The sequence below is a fragment of the Pararge aegeria genome, chromosome 12, assembly GCF_905163445.1.
Source record: "Pararge aegeria chromosome 12, ilParAegt1.1, whole genome shotgun sequence".
Classification (NCBI taxonomy): domain Eukaryota; kingdom Metazoa; phylum Arthropoda; class Insecta; order Lepidoptera; family Nymphalidae; genus Pararge; species Pararge aegeria.
Window position 1 is genome coordinate 15,805,239 of NC_053191.1, and position 16,629 is coordinate 15,821,867.

A 16,629-nucleotide genomic window follows, 5' to 3' on the forward strand; every position below is an offset into this window, starting at 1 on the left:
GAACCCACGGCCTTGGGCTCAGAAGACAGGGCTCGCTGTAAACTGCGCCAATGCGCCAATCGGCCAAAAATATATGTGTAATAATAAACGTGGGTTAACTTTTCTTATTCCATTTTCCCGTGCTTTAGCAGCTAAACACGTTCATTATATATAATATAATTTACGTCTCCTACCCGTACTAGCCCTGCAGTTGGTGGACACAGGTTTAACCTCAACAGTGCTATAGAAGTATAACCTCCTACTATAGTAGCTCCACCATCTGACAGTATAAAATTTCACTTAACAACAAAAATTGACAAAACCGTTTCCATGACAACACATGTCACAACATTCAAAACAGTAAAGCGATTTTTATAACTAGGTAAGTGCTTACAATTTAAAATTATTATATTTTATATCCAAATCAAACGTTTTTAAATAGATCTGGTATTTGTTTTGCATATTATTCCCACTAGCTTTTCTCTCTTTTTATTAGTTCTTATCGTAACTAAAACGTCCCTGTTACTTTAGGTTCTGCTGCAAATATACTTTGTTCTGCAGTCTATGTATAACTTAGTTTTTTTTATAATATAGCAAACAGTAGGCAAAGAATAGATGATAGTTGAAAGAGGATGAAGATTGTGCGCCAAAGCAGAAGTTCTAATAATATGTCTTTTTAGATTTTACCACAAAATAGATATATAGAGTTAGAATAAGAATAGAATAGAAAATAACAACTTTATTGCATTACAACACGATAGGAAAAACACAAGGAAATCAGTAGACCTAGTACTAGGGTGCAAAGGCGGCCTTATCACTAAAAGTGATCTTTTAAAGGCAACCTGAGCCCGATAAAAAGGTGGAAAGTGGATGGAAGTATGTTTCAAAAAATAAAATAAACTTACATGATATGTTCATGTAAGTTTATTTTATTTTTATACATACAATATTTACATAAAAACTAACATAAAAAATTACCGGTATAAAGATACTTTGTCCTGCAGTCTATGTTCAGTGTATGTAGTGCGTGTACGGATTATGCATAAAATCAGGTGTAAAGTTAACTGATGTTCCAATTTCTAGCTAAAAAGAGAGAGCCCCAAGATGCCGGAGTTAATCGAACAGATGTACTGCTCCCAGCAGATCGTCATTCCTCCGAAGTTTCCCTACATACTGAAAAGATACTGTAAAGGTAATAAATATTATTGTCTTTTAACATCTTTTGAAAAATCGTTAAGCTCTCCTGAATAAGTGTGGCAACATTTAATTCTCACTCAGGCATTATTGTATGCAGTGCATTGTGTCCAAAAACAGTGAAAACGCCCCGCGGACGCCTCACACCCGCGGAATGTTTGCTAGCTCATAAACTTTTTCAATTTTTTGGTGAAATAATTATTTTCATCTGAAAATAATAATAATTTAATAATAATAAATTTTATTTCAGGCGTAGCCCATGTACAGTGCAATTAAAATATGTATTAAAAACTTAACATATAAAGAAACACAATAATGAAAATAAAAAAATTACGAAATAAGTATTAAAATAAATAATGTTAGTTACAAATTAAATGTGATTTGTTCGAGAAACCATTCTAAAGTGGCGTCGATTTGATGCTTTTAAAATGTGTCGTGTAATTGTAATTCGTCTTATACGGTTTCTGTATGATCTTAATTCTGTGTGTAGCAAATACTGCACCGAAGCTGGCTTAGCCTAGCATTTTATATATATTTTAAGATGATTTTTTATTACAGTTACTAAACCACTGAACTGTTAATTATCGTATTAATTTTGGAATATTCTTGTTGGGGCATAGTATAAAATATTTAACATTTAAGTTATTGAGGTAGAGTGGTGTCAAGTTGAAACGAAGCTAAGTTAAATTTTTTTGAAATCTGAAATTGTTTAACAAATTTAATAAGGACAGACTTCTACAGGCTATACCTAACAGAGCAAAAAAAGTTTTTTCTTCAAACAAATCAAAAATAGAAAAGGTTATCAAAAATTGACTTCGAAAGAAACATTGTTAAAAACAATACTTCTAAGTATTTGGAATGTAGCAACGTAAAAGGTCAAAGAGTAGTCACTCCGATGAAGAGGCCAGGCTAGGATGATGACGATGGTGATAGTAGAAAAAAGAAAAATGAAAGAAAAAAGAATAGAATTATTTAAAAATAAGAAGTTAATATTGTTTTTAGCTGCCATTAAAACTCAGCCCTACGACCTCCTGCGATGGTCCTTCGAATATTTTTCTGCGCTCTCACAGAACCGAATGCCACCCGTCAAATTGAGGCTTGAGTACCCCATCTACAGCACCGAGGGGGGCCTGACCAGAGGTTGCCTGAAGGTTTTAGCAAATCAGGTAAGTTATATCTCTAACCCTAACTCTAACCCTCGCAAACAGTTCAAAATCTTGATGAGCAGATGGCCCACCTGATGGTGTTTCTTTTATAACACGCTTTTATTAGCTTCACTTGTATGTATGTTTGTATGTAACCGACCCCTTTGAGCTCGATTTTGTCCTACTTTGAACGATCAGATTTGATTCAAACTTTGTAGACATATCGAGGACCGATGACAATACACTAATCTGAGAAGATTATACCAATTTTCAATATAAAAAATAAGATTTTTTTAGTTTTCTAGAACTATTAATTACAATTACTACAGCGCCATCTAGACCCAAACGTAAAAAACGCTAGACCCAAATGTAAAAAACCTATGGCGTTTCCAACAGATGGCGTTCGCGTACCTAACAAATTCCACGGAAAACATTAAGCTACTAGATGGTAGAGAGAGGGCGTTAGCTGTTACTTTTTAATGGCCTGTTTTAAATTATTATTTTTATTCCTCTACAAGTTGACTGCAATCTCACCTGGTGGTAAGTGATGTTGCAGTCTAAGATGGTAGCGGGCTAACCTGTTATGGGAGTATGGTAGTCATACCCCGTGGCGTGCATAGAGGGTATGCACAGGGTATGCAGAAGATTTAAAATGAAGAAAATCTCCAGGACCACTTATAAACAATTAAGGGTAGGCTTCTTATAACTCTTACAATGCCTATCCTTAAGTTTCTTTATAACTCGTACTGGAGATTTTCTTCATTTTATATGATCTGCATACCCTGCGCATACCCTAATCGCCACTGGACTCATACCCCTAATCGGTTTCTACGCGACATCGCTTAGCGGCACTTCTCTGTCGATAGGGTGGTAACTGGCCACAGCCAAAGCCTCCCACCAGATAAAATGTGGAAAACTATCGCCTTTAAACAGAGAAACAGTGCACAAGGCATGCGAGGAGCACGTCCTGCAACATGCCGCTCTGTGTCCGTCTATTTGGGGTGTAGGTGTTAAGTCTCATGTGCCTGTAATTACACCCGCAACCACACCTTTTAGACAGGAACACAGCAATACAACAATGCTGCTCAACGGCAGAAATAAACATGGCGATAGTACCTCCCCGGACGAGCTCTGTCACAAAGTCAAAGTCAAAGTCAAAGTCAAAGTCAAAGTCAAAGTCAAACATATCTTTATTCAAGTAGGCCCATAGGTGGCACTTTTGATGCGTACATAAGAATTACACGGTACTGAGATGATGGCGATAACCACATTCGTAAACTTAAGTTCTTAAGTATCGTAACGTATCGTAAGTATAGCTCGGTTCCTTTGGTGGAGGTGATGAAAGTGTTTGACGTTTTTACACCATATCTCCGACAACTTATAACCGATTTAAATAATTATTTTTGTACTATAGAGGTTATAATATGTGGTTAATTTTGCCCAAAACTTTGTGTAGATCTGATGAATGTGGTTGGAGATAGAGGACCGAACTCCTCAGCGGACTGCAGCAAACCCCCCATTTAAGGATTAGCGATACTGAATACTTCAAATTTTTTAGAACCAACTACTAACTACTAAATTGAATACCACATCAAAAAAACAAAATCAAACGCAGACGAAGTCGTGGGCAACAGCTAGTATCCAATAAAAAAAAACGATAAAACGTCAACATAATGTTTTATTGCAGTTGGCCGGAATGCCTGACTTACCTCTACCGGTAGTTCGCAAAGCCTGGAGAGGATTCTGCCTGGATCCAAACGAACTGAAAAGAATCTTCTGTCTTTGTGAAGTATATATGAGAGAAGAGACAGTACCCTTCTTACGTTTCATCGCAGTGGCTGGTGGATTGTTGACAAAGGTAACACAATCTTTTCTCTGATTGCTAGCAGTAATTGTTTAGAAGTTTGCGTTCGTTTCGGTCAAAAATCCCGCGGGAACCATTTTTGCCTGGACTTTAAAGTATATTTTATCCATCTACAGTATATCTCTGTAGCAAATTACGAATAGATTAGCGACAAACAAATTACTAAACCCAACCACTTTTAAATTAATATTATTACTAGCTATTGCCTTCGACTTGGTCTTTACTCTTTCGGTTTCGAAAAAACCCGTTTTTTAAGATTGTTTTAGCTATGCTTTATTTTGCTTCTAAGGTACCGAAGGCTATATTTTTAATCCCCAGGAATGTTACTCTAGTGTTTTTCTACTATTAAATTCTAAATTCTAAATTCATTTATTTAAAGTATGCCTACTTTATAGGAACTTTGGAAACGTCAAGTCTGTTGGTTGTGACTCTACCATCGATTCAGAAGGCAGAAGCCGACAAGAAACTCCCTGTGCAACATCAATATTTTACAATCATTTTTCTATCTTGATAAAAAATATGCTATGTACATCTTCAGGATGGATACAAGCTTAATTAGGGCTATTCTGTATCTCAGTTGACACCAAATTTAGCTAGCCACTGTTGAAATTTGCCATCAAATAAAGCCCAAACCATTATTATACATTACGTTATTGCACCTGCCAAACGAGTTCATTGCAACTCTGTTGAAACTTAGGTTTAAGAATGCAGAATATGGATTTAACTTTAGTTTTTTAATTTAGTTATTTTGGTGCAGCTTTTCACAGTGGCTAGATTCGTTGTCATTTGTTATATACCTGAATATTTTTCAGACCTTAACTCACACTTTGATGCTACTATATAGAATCGATTTGCAAATCTTTCAGACCTTAACTCATACGATGATACTACTCTGCGAGACCCTGACGAAGGAGCCTGACGGAGGCTCAGCTGCGATACCTATCACAGACTTCCTTACCATGTACGAGTATCTGGCCCGCGTCGACGCTTCCAAAGATATCAAGTACTTCAATGGATTTAGAGAAGGTAAGTAGATAGCCTAGTAAGCGGCGATAGTGTAGTGATTAGGACCTCGGCATCACTTTCGGGTTGCCGAGTTCGAATCCCAGCACGCACATTTCAAAGTTATGTGCGTTTTAAGCAAAAAAAAATTGCTTGCTTTCACGGTGAAGGAAATCTGCATGCTTGAGAGTTCTCCATAATGTGCTCAAAGGCGTGTGAAGCCCACCAATCTACACTGGGCCAGCATGGTGGACCAGGTCCTTAACCCTTCTCATTGTAGGAGGAGATCCATGCCCTGTAGTGGGCCGCTAATGGATTGATATGATGATGATGAGTGAATATTTAATACTTATAAGCCGCGAAATACATATCTCGTTAATCATCGTGGAATATTCATAGATGTGTTGAGTCCATCAATCCGCACTGGGCCAGCGTGGTGGACTACGGCCTTAACCCCTTCTGGGCCGGTAATGGGTTGATATGATGATGATGAAAATTAATTATCATATCATATGACGGCCGATTGGCGCAGTGGGCAGCGACCCTGCTTTCTGAGTCCAAGGCCGTGGGTTCGATTCCCACAACTGGAAAATGTTTGTGTGATGAACAGGAATGTTTTTCAGTGTCTGGAAGTTTATATGTATTTATATATATTATTCATTGAAAAAATATTCATCAGTTATCTTAGTACCCATAACACAAGCTACGCTTGCTTTGGGACTAGATGGCGGTGTGTGTATTGTCGTAATATATTTATTTATTTATATCGCTTTGCTAGCGAGCGATTTTCTGTTGTCCGTTCAGGAGTTCCTTTCTCCATTCAATAAGCTCTTCAGAGCTTTTTTCTATAATATAAATCTCTTATCGATTTTACATAGGTGAAACTCCAGTGCAAGAATCGATCCCCGAAGAAGAGGAAGTGCAGCAAGAGGTAGAGTGCGAAGAAGAAGTAAGTATTATAATATTATTCTCTTATTTACACCTTTTTTCCATACATAGGCATAACTCTTACCGGATACGAATCACAACTAAAGAGTTGAGTTACGAACTAGTTGATTGACTACCTCGTTGATCTAGTAGTAAGCATTTTCAATTTGGAATTATGAGACCCCTAGGAGTAAATTAAGGGGTACAGCAATTACTACTAGTTACTACCTCAACTAGATAAAACAAAGCTCTACATAAATAAATTTAACTAATTTAATTCCTAGAAATTGTCAGATGATTACTGGCAAGACACCAGACACCTTCAGAAATTGACGCTTACCGGCGACTACGTTTCCCATGCGCCAAGATTAAGCGAAAAACTCAATTTGCCAGTGATTGGCAAACTGGAACGGTCGCCATCAGTTGAAAGAGCGACCCGGATTGAGCGGGAGAGCTATTTGAGAGAAAGAAAAGGTTTTGTTTTAGTAAACATCATACATAAATACATAATTTATAAACAAAATGTATTAATTTATTGTTCCATTTTACTGAACATCATGACCAGTATACGCCATAGTGATCGTTCATCATGTCACTTGCTTTAGATTGAGGGCTAAGCTCTATTTGCCAGCGTTAGCACTATCGTAATTTATTGAAATAGTTACTCTAGAGTAGAAGGACGTCCCTAAATGTGCTTCGCGCCTCCCTGTGGTTCTGCGGTAACATCCCAGGGAGGTCGTGAGGTGATCTTATTTAAATTTTCATGTTAAAAAGTTCTATTTCATGTACATGCCTACATTTATGAAGCTTTCATACATATATTATGTTTCCATTATTATGAGGTGATAACTATATTCATTAACTAAACCTTAAGCTGCTCCTTGCTTTAAGTTCCAAACGCACTTTTGTGTAACAAAATTTGGGCAAGAAAGCCAGGGCGTCGCAAAAATATGGCAACTTACCCAGAGCGTCACAGTTTAAATAAATTTCGAAAGTCCTAGGCTACGCCACAAAAATTTATAAATGCCATCCTGAACTGTTCTTAAAGTCGATTTTATTTTAAACTTAATTTGCCAGTTTGCAGATTGGAACTGTAGCTATGAACTACGAGAGAAATTCGTAAAGAGTGTGACAGTATTTATGTTTACCTACCCCTACCTAATTAATATCTTTTAAATAAACATTTTTGTAAGTCGTACTATAGCGCAAAAAATATTACATTAAAAATAAATTTATCTACTATTTATGGTAGCAATAAAGCATATTTTTATTATACATTTAACTGTAATAAAATTTCAGGTAGAGCAGTTCCAAGTGAAGAAGTTGAAGTTAGTTAAATATTATTATTTATAAAATAAAGTTTTACATGCTTTAGGAGCCTTAAGTAACATTTGAAAGTACATATTTTCATGTCACTAGCAATAAGTTAAGGCATATTTTAAAAGACTCTTCGGGATATTCGGGGAATTCACAAAAAGTAAAACAACCAAAAAAAAGAAGAAAAGAAGAGAGAAATCATACCACGAAATGAGCAAATATCTTGTTTTAAAGTTTTTTTTGATTAATATTAAACGGTTCGCTTATATTAAGGCCAAGGATATCTATTTTTGTCCATATAGGTGCTAGCCAAAAAAACATAGCATTCTAAAAAAACGTGTGTGTACCTATTTATGTACACGCGTTAGAAGTTACAATACTTATTTGGCATAACAAGATAAAAGTCTTTTCAAAATTTTATCGTAAACGTTATATCGCCTTATACTACGTTTTTAGACAAAACGACACTAACAATTGAAAAAAGGTATTTAATACATTGAAAGTTTTATTATAACGCATGATCTAGTTATCTCATTATCGGACAACCAAGTTTCACTCAACATTCAAATTTGAGATTGAATCAATGAAATCACCGGAATGAGCCCGCAGACTTTAACAATTGAAAGTGTACTCTGTCAAACCTTTTTACTCCAGGGTGTCGTATTTTTGTGACGGTGTGCACGCGCATCGTAAAAATTTACTCTCATCATTTTTCCCTTATGCGCCAAAAGAATTATAACTTCAAAAAACTATCTCTAGAGATGATTTTGATGACGACTATGAAATAATGTGACAGTACAATTCTAAAAGGTTTTAATATAGTAATGGTATATTTTCAGCAAAAGCTTCGTGAACTAAGCAGTGCTCGGGTCGGTTCACAAGAAGTAACACCCGGTGGTAAGTCAAAACAAACCAATCCTTTATGAATTTCATCTATGTATGTATATTTAGTCCACAAATCCGCACTGGGCCATTGTGGTGGACTGCTTTAACCCCCCCTTCTCCTTATGGAAGGAGACCTGCGCCCTGTAATGGGCAGGTAATGGGTCGATATGATGATATAATCGTTTCAACCAATATGCATCCACTGCTGGATGTAACCCTCAGTAGTGTTCCAAATTTCACAATTTTCCTCTTACGTCCAGCTTTTGTGTGTAAAGCTACGTTTACTGGCACCAGGTCACCATTTCAGCAACGATTATTAATCTCAATCAAACCTACTGTCTTATAGATTTACCAAAAAAAGAAGAGAAACTCGAGATAAAGAAAGGAGTGCAAATACTAGTAATGGACGAAGATGAAAATGAAATACCTTACGAGTTTTACGGTTCGGTTGCCTTGTTTTGTTTTTATTTTACTTCATTGTGTATCTCGCGTTAATTTAGACTTTGTCTAAGCATTTCGGGTTATAATTGTCTAAAAGTATTTATTTAAGTAATCAAATAAATAAATAAATATACTACGACAATACACACATCGCCATCTAGCCCCAAAGTAAGCGTAGCTTGTGTTATGAGTACCAAGATGACTGATGAATATATTTATGAATAATATAAGTAACTACTTATAATATACATATATACACCCAACACTGAAAATCATTTATGTCCATTACACAAAAAATATGGAGGAAAAATATTTCTTTCTCGAGGACGGGTATTTCCTTTTCTGTATTCCAGACAACGTGTACGCAAAATTTCATAACGATCAGTTAGGAAGTTAAGGCATGAAAGCGTAACAACCAAACAAACGTACACATTTATAATACTAAAGTTAGAATAATGTCAGATAGCTGATCTAATAATGGAGTAGGAAGATGGGATCTCCGCTATAAATAACGTCGACCCGCATAGTCAGAGTTCTAGTTTGATTGTTCTGGATAAGTCTATACCATAAGCTTACTGATTGCGATCAGAGTCTTTTGTATATAATGGTAATTTTAAGCCGCAAGTAGTCCTTATAGGTACTAAGTATATAGGAACTCTCATGTCATCATCATTTTGGTCAAAATCACTCATATATTAAAAAACAGAAACGATATATTATCTTCTGATGCCGAAATGAAACATTTAAATAATTTCAAAAATACTATTTCTTTATATTTAAATGTAGGCGAGCCAATAGATCAAACACAGATAGAAAACGTAGAAAACGAAGAAATGGGTGAAGAAGAGAGAAGAAATGAAGAAACTGGACTCCAAATTGAAATGGAAAGACAAAATATTCAAAAATTTGTTGACGAAGTAAATACATATTTAATAGAACATTGTTTGAAATGAGAAAAAAAAGTTATTGTTATAGTTATTTATCTAATGTTTTCTATAAGTAAAGTAGTCCTGTAAAGTAGTCTTGTTAAATAAAGTTGGTTGCATAATAGATTAATATTAAATTTTATGCTAACATTTAGGTTGATTCATGGTCCTAAGGAATTTCAGGATCAATTTGATTTCACTCTCCCAATAACAAAATTTACTGAGAAAATACAGGATAGCCTGTAAACTTAAAATCTCCCCTTTCCTATGCCTATCCTAAACAAATACCAATTTTCCATGACAGTGCTATAAGAGTCGTGAAGAACGTCGTGATGATTTGGAGCAAACTTTCAACGAGATTGCAGAAATCGTGGACAGATATAAATCTGCACATTATGACCTTGGTTAGATTTCAGACTCACTTCTCATATATTTATTTTTAGCACAAGTCTATGTATTAATACGTGAAGCAAAAACTTTGTAGCCCTTTTTGGGAACGGGGGGCGACCAATAGTTTTAATTAAAACACATATACCCTATGATGTACAATATTATCTATACCTATTCTGGCCCATGCAGTATTTTTCTTCAACGAGAATTAATGGTTAATTAGGCAAAGATGCCAATTCTGTTTTACACAAACCTCCAAACTAGATAGTCGATCAAAGAAAATTCTGAAAGGGAAGACACTGTTTTAACATTCAAGTTGGTAGAGCTTATATATTTTAATATTACAGACATGGTACCATTGACGATATTAAGTGAAGATGCATTCGGAGATGGAATGAGGCTAGAAACTATACACATCAGTTTAACGCAACCATACTCCTGAGTCCTAATAGGTTTCTGTGCAGCATAAAATCACAATAATAAGCTTTACCAGTCCATTATTTATTAAATTTAAATATTTCTTTCAGGAATGGTGGCCGGACGACAAATGTCTACTACCAGTGGTGAATTCATAGTGGCGAACATCGAGAAAGAGGTCATGGACCATGTTAATGAACAAATAGCTGTACTGCCTGACCCTGATTTAAAAAAAAAGAAGGTAGTATATGATTTTAGTAAAACTCAATAACGACTACTTAGATTTATTAATTTTGATGCCTAGCTATATATTAAAAGTATTAAAAGGGTCCTCCGAATTTATCTGTGTCTATAAAAAAACATAACACCTATTAAGTACTATAAAAATAAAAACCTCGTTATAATTAAGGTGGTGATCAAATTTGTTAACCTGCAATCACGCACATAAAGATGTGAAATTGTTTAAGGCAAAACCTGAAGAAGTTGAAATGATCAAAGATCTCCTAGAGAAGTTCCTTGATGACAACATGGACGTGATTGCACCTGAACTGGAGGAAGTTGAGGAGGAAGAGCAAGCTATACCAGACGTAATAAAGGGACATTATGCTATAATCTAATAAATTTTGTATAGCACGGCTAGTATATATCAAATACAATATTTGCTCAACGTGTAAGGGACAAAACGTATATCCCCTCTCACAATTTTATCCCCTGCTTATCTGGATAAAATAGTAAGATTGTGATGTCAATCGAGGGTAAACTTTTCCTTTCACCTGCTGTCGGGTGGACAAGGACATATTTTATCCGTTTCGAGTAAATATAATCGGGATTCGGGTGATAAAATAGCTAGCCGTGCCGAGGAAAGAAAAGCTTTTCAATTATAATTTTCTATTTTATAGTAAACTGTACTAAACATGCTGAAAAGTGCTAATATCAATCTAGCTCTAATTATCTACTCTTAAATTTTATCGTGTTTAACACACTCATCTGTGATGAATTAATTCCTTAAATGCAGAAGTATTAAATATTCACATCTAATATATTCTAGCTTTCGAACTTTTGTTCGGTAGTTTTTTAAAATATCTTCTACAGTAAGTTTAAACACATTTTTGTGATAGATATCAAAAAATAAAAGTATTTTTGGGTTCATTGTCAACCTTAAACAAAGTATTTCGTTGATTTACATTATTATTGTTATAACGTTGCTCTGTAGGAACTAGAGATGCGCCGAATATTCTTTTGGTATTCGGTATTCAGCGTATTTGGCATATTTTCCACTATTTTATCAAAATTTTAATATTTTTGTAATAAACTTAATCGTACGATGTTTGGAAACAAAGTGACAGCGTGCTGTGTGAGCGGATAGCGGGTACGGCTCGTTAGTCGGCAGCCAGCAGCGATATATTCTTGACTATGCGGACGCAAGCTATCTTAATTTGACCGAGGACTATCTTAACAAACTTGAGCGTCTTCAAAATCTGGCTTTTCGATTCATATTTGGCTTACGCAAATATGACCATGAATCCGAATTTCGTGAGAAGCTTAAGTGGCTCCCTATTGGCCGTCGCCGGGATCTGCATGTACTTAAACTTATGTACTGTGTGTTATTAAATCCTAAGACTCCTTCTTATCTTAAGAAAAAGTTTAAATTTCTTGGAGTGCAGTCCGATCTTAGATAGAGTCGTACGTTGAATTTGAGCATGCCGTTCCACAAAACGAAGTTTAACGAGCATTGTTGAAAACTGTCAAAGCTACTGAATTGTGAAATGCACTCCCATTAATCATACGACAGTCAAAGTCACTAGGCATATTTAAAAATGTTGTTAAGGCTCATTTTCTCGCTCAATAAAGACGACTATTATTTATTTATCTACTCTCACTCATATTTAAGTATTTATGGTATGTTAAATTATGTATTAGTATATTATTTTTTTATAAGTATTTATTTGTTGTATTTGTGTAGTCTGGTCTATTTATTAGTATTTAGTTATTCGTATGTCTATGTTATAAACAGTGTACCCCACCTTTTAGTTTTTCTTTTTAATTTTCCTAGTTTTTCTGAATGATGTGGTGTACAAATAACAGTATAAATAAATAAATATAAATCATACATGTGACGTGATGGTAAACCGAATAATTCGGCCGAATATCCAGTTCGGTAAATGTTAAACGGAATAATATTGGGTCTTCGGTTATTCGGTGAAACCACTATTCGGCGCAACTCTAGTAAGAACTGTAATATTTCAGGTTACAATTGTCTATGCTGTCCCCGGCATAGGCCCTCCAGTAGATAAGGAGCTAATAAGAGACTTCGAGGAGTATGCATTAGAGGTGTCCAAAGTACAAGCTGATGTTTTAATGCCGAGAAACATACGACATTTTCTTTGCCCGCCATTGGAGATGTAAGTATCATCAACATCATCATGCTCAGGATTTGAATCATAAATAAATAAATAAATAAATATACGACGATTACAATACAATACTACGACAATACACACACCGCCATCTAGCCCCAAAGTAAGCGTAGCTTGTGTTATGGGTACTAAGACGACTGATGAATATTTTTATGAATAATATACATAAATACTTAGAATATATTTACTTATAAATACCCAGAAACTGACCAACATTCATGCTCATCACACAAACATTTTCCAGTTGTGGGAATCGAACCCACGGGCTCAGAAAGCTGGGTTGCTGCAAACTGCGCCAATCGTCTGTCAATCATAGAACTTAGATCCAGCTGCTCAAAGACTGGCGGTTCATTAATGTGTAATGCAATCAAAGTTATCAAAATTAGCTAACTAGGGTTTCAAGAAAGCTTTTATCATCATCATCATTTTTAAACACTTGCCTGGTGTAGAAATGATTCATTCATTCTGGTGCATTGTGGTCTTATAAGTGGAGGTCACGGATTAGATAATTTATCTTATATATTAGATAATATATCTTGAAACCCTACTTAGCGGGTTTCAAGAAAACGTTTATCATCATCATCATTTTTAAACACTTGCCTGGTGTAGAAATGATTCATTCATTCTGGTGCATTGTGGTCTTATAAGTGGAGGTCACGGATTAGATAATATATCTTATATATTAGATAATATATCTTGAAACCCTACTTAGCGGGTTTCAAGAAAACGTTTATCATCATCATCATTTTTAAACACTTGCCTGGTCTAGAAATGATTCCTTCATTCTGGTGCATTGTGGTCTTGTGCAAGTTGCAAGTGGAGGTCACGGATTAGATAATATATAATTTTCGTGTTTTCTCTGGTCTGGTCTTGTGGAAAGCTTTGGCCGTGGTTACCACCCTACAGGCGATTCGCTAGGAAGTTGTACTGCTGGGTCTTCTTTATGCACACCTGCAGCTTTTATGAATAGCTGAAATTGTGCCTTGCATTTCCCTCAGCCCGGCTGACTGGGCTGCCATCCACACTGAGTTCCGGCGGGGGTCTTGCATGCTCCATCGCGAATAAATATGCAATCTACCGTTTACTACTTTTATTATAGTAAATCAAAGCAAACACGGCACTATATCAACGTTAACTTAATTAATATCCCACCGCTGTCACCATGTTATGTTAATGAAACTCGTGTTGGATGACAACTACTTTATTATCAAAATACCCACAACAGGTTCACCGCCTAAACAAGTTAGCCCGCTACCATTTTTGAGTGCATCATTTTTACCACCAGATGAGATTGCATTCGAGGGCTAACGTGTAGTGGGATAAGAGAAACAAAAATCGTCATCGTCTCCAACAGGACCTTTGCTGGGTAAAGGTCTTTCGTAGGTATTTCCACAAGCTACGGATTTGTGCAGCCTGTATCTAGCAGCTCCTTGTAACTCGATGTATGCCATATCGTGGGGTGTCTACCAACACTGCGTTTAAAGCGTACAGCCTTTTAGTTCTGGGCAGGGCATAGGTTTCCTCATTTGGGCTATACCTAACGTTAAGTTTTTCTTTAAGGTACGAGAGTAATTTTAAGAAGGAGGAAGTGGCGACCAGTGGTGTTATTACAGACTAACTATAATGCCGGAAACAATTCATAATACCACGTCCAATACAACAGCGACAGCGAAATAAAACCGTGGTATTATAATATACTTACTAGTTGCTCCCCGCTATTTTACCCGCGTTTAATTTGTATCGAATAAAAAGTTATTAAAAGGGGTGGGTACCTTATTCATAGACGTAATTCCCTTCCCGTACGTATTTTAAATTTTCCATTAACTTCTATACACTGAACGTCCAAATAGCATTATGTTAAGGACTTAAGGATAAAAATCTTCTTAATGGTGAAAGAATAAAGTCGATTTAGTAGTTTCTGAGGTAGCAAAATACAATCAAACAAATCTTTCCACATTAGTATAAATGTGACTAGAACTACTTTTGACAGCCGATTGGCGCAGTTTGCAGCAACCCTGCTTTCTGAACCCAGGGCCGTGGGTTCGATTCCCACAACTGGAAAATGTTTGTGTGATGAGCATGAATGTTGGTCAGTGTCTGGGTATTTATATGTATATTCTAAGTATTTATGTAGATTATTCATAAAAATATTCATCAGTCGTCTTAGTACCCATAACACAAGCTACGCTTACTTTGGGGCTAGATGGCGGTGTGTGTATTGTCGTAGTATATTTATTACTACTATTATATCCGAATAGACTTGTTCTCGTAACTCTATGCAACACCCAAAATTTGGTTTTTTTACAAACTCCTTACCTACCTGGCCTACAATGTCTTATAACTGGCAGGTCGCTATAGAATCCTCGGCAGGGGCAAATCGGGAATTACAATTTCTAAATTTCCTCTAGTATCGTTCAACATGCCAAGATATTTAGCGGTCCGCTACGATGTCGTGCAGAAACCGATTAGAGGTATGGGATTTAATAAAAATACCATACCCCATACAGGTTAGCCCGCTACCATCGTAGACTGGGGCTAACTTGTAATGACGCTACAGCGTGTTTGATTGAGGTACCACAGATATAGATGTTATAATAAATGTTTAAAAAAAAAACGCTTAGCAAATCCATACACTTTCAAGTTTTAGTGACACAAACAAACGGTTCTTTCTTATATAAAGAATCATGTAGTTAATATATTTGACCTTCTTTATAGTAAATTTTATTAAATTTGAAATAAAGTTTTACACTGCATTGTACCTAAACTATTTTAATCTTTAAGGCACGCGCACATTGAGGTAAGCCGTGCAGTGGCCGTTTAAACTTTTATAAACTTTAATAAAGATTTTAAGAATATTATCAAGTTGTTTTATTAAGTTTATAACTGTGTGTATGTCTAAAAATTGTGAATTTTTTTTGTGTACTTGGGGTGTCTATATAGTGGTATTAGGTTAGGTAAGTCCTACCCACAATTGTCGTGTAATGTAAGTTATTCTCGGTAAGGACTTTGAAATAAAACATGTTGAACTTTACATTATTTTATTTTTAATATATATGGAATAATAAATTAACCCCCCATGTATATACCGTCCTATCACCGAGACACATTGGTTGCCTTCGGACTATCCCTGTCCCGCTCTAGCTAGGACAATTATTGCGCTATCTCGCTCTAACAAAGTCAATACATACACGTGATAGATTTAATTAGGTGAGTTGTATTGTTTTTCCATAAACATTGGCTTATTCATATGGGCTTTTCTGTAGGCCTAACTAAATCGAGACGGGGACTATCGATCATTGAGCATTTTTCACCCAGCACTAAATTTTAACACTCCATCAAGATTTTACGGATTTCATTACCATTATCATATAAATCGCTGGCTTCTAAGCGAAACAAATTTAATTTTAAAGCATTTTCTCACGCGATTTCTGAACGAACACTCCCGCCATCTTGAAACTAACGGCGCCAAATGCCACCATGGTAATAATATAGTCTTAAATATGACTTTACAGAAATATTTTAGTATAATACATGTTATTTATTAAGCATCAAATTGTAATTATATCGTGACCAGTACATTTTATATATTTAGATCTACAGTACAAAATGGCGTCCTGAATAATGAATGTACGTTTAGAAATCGTCCATTCCCACACATCACTTCAAGAATCAACTACAACAAACAGCGAAATAATTCAAACATAATTTCGCAATAATGTATTTGG

The 16,629-nt window shown here is 35.7% G+C and overlaps 1 protein-coding gene across 1 annotated transcript; it reads left to right on the top strand.

Annotated features, from left to right (window-relative positions):
• Positions 1-1,068: 1,068 nt before the first annotated feature.
• Positions 1,069-14,619, top strand: LOC120628222. Its single transcript, XM_039896481.1, has 13 exons — positions 1,069-1,171; positions 2,176-2,339; positions 4,006-4,176; positions 5,049-5,208; positions 6,063-6,133; positions 6,396-6,585; positions 8,660-8,755; positions 9,541-9,671; positions 9,985-10,084; positions 10,598-10,728; positions 10,955-11,074; positions 12,735-12,889; positions 14,465-14,619. The coding sequence occupies exons 1-13, from the start codon at positions 1,084-1,086 to the stop codon at positions 14,520-14,522; spliced, it is 1,635 nt and encodes a 544-aa protein (XP_039752415.1). The 5' UTR covers positions 1,069-1,083; the 3' UTR covers positions 14,523-14,619.
• Positions 14,620-16,629: the final 2,010 nt, after the last annotated feature.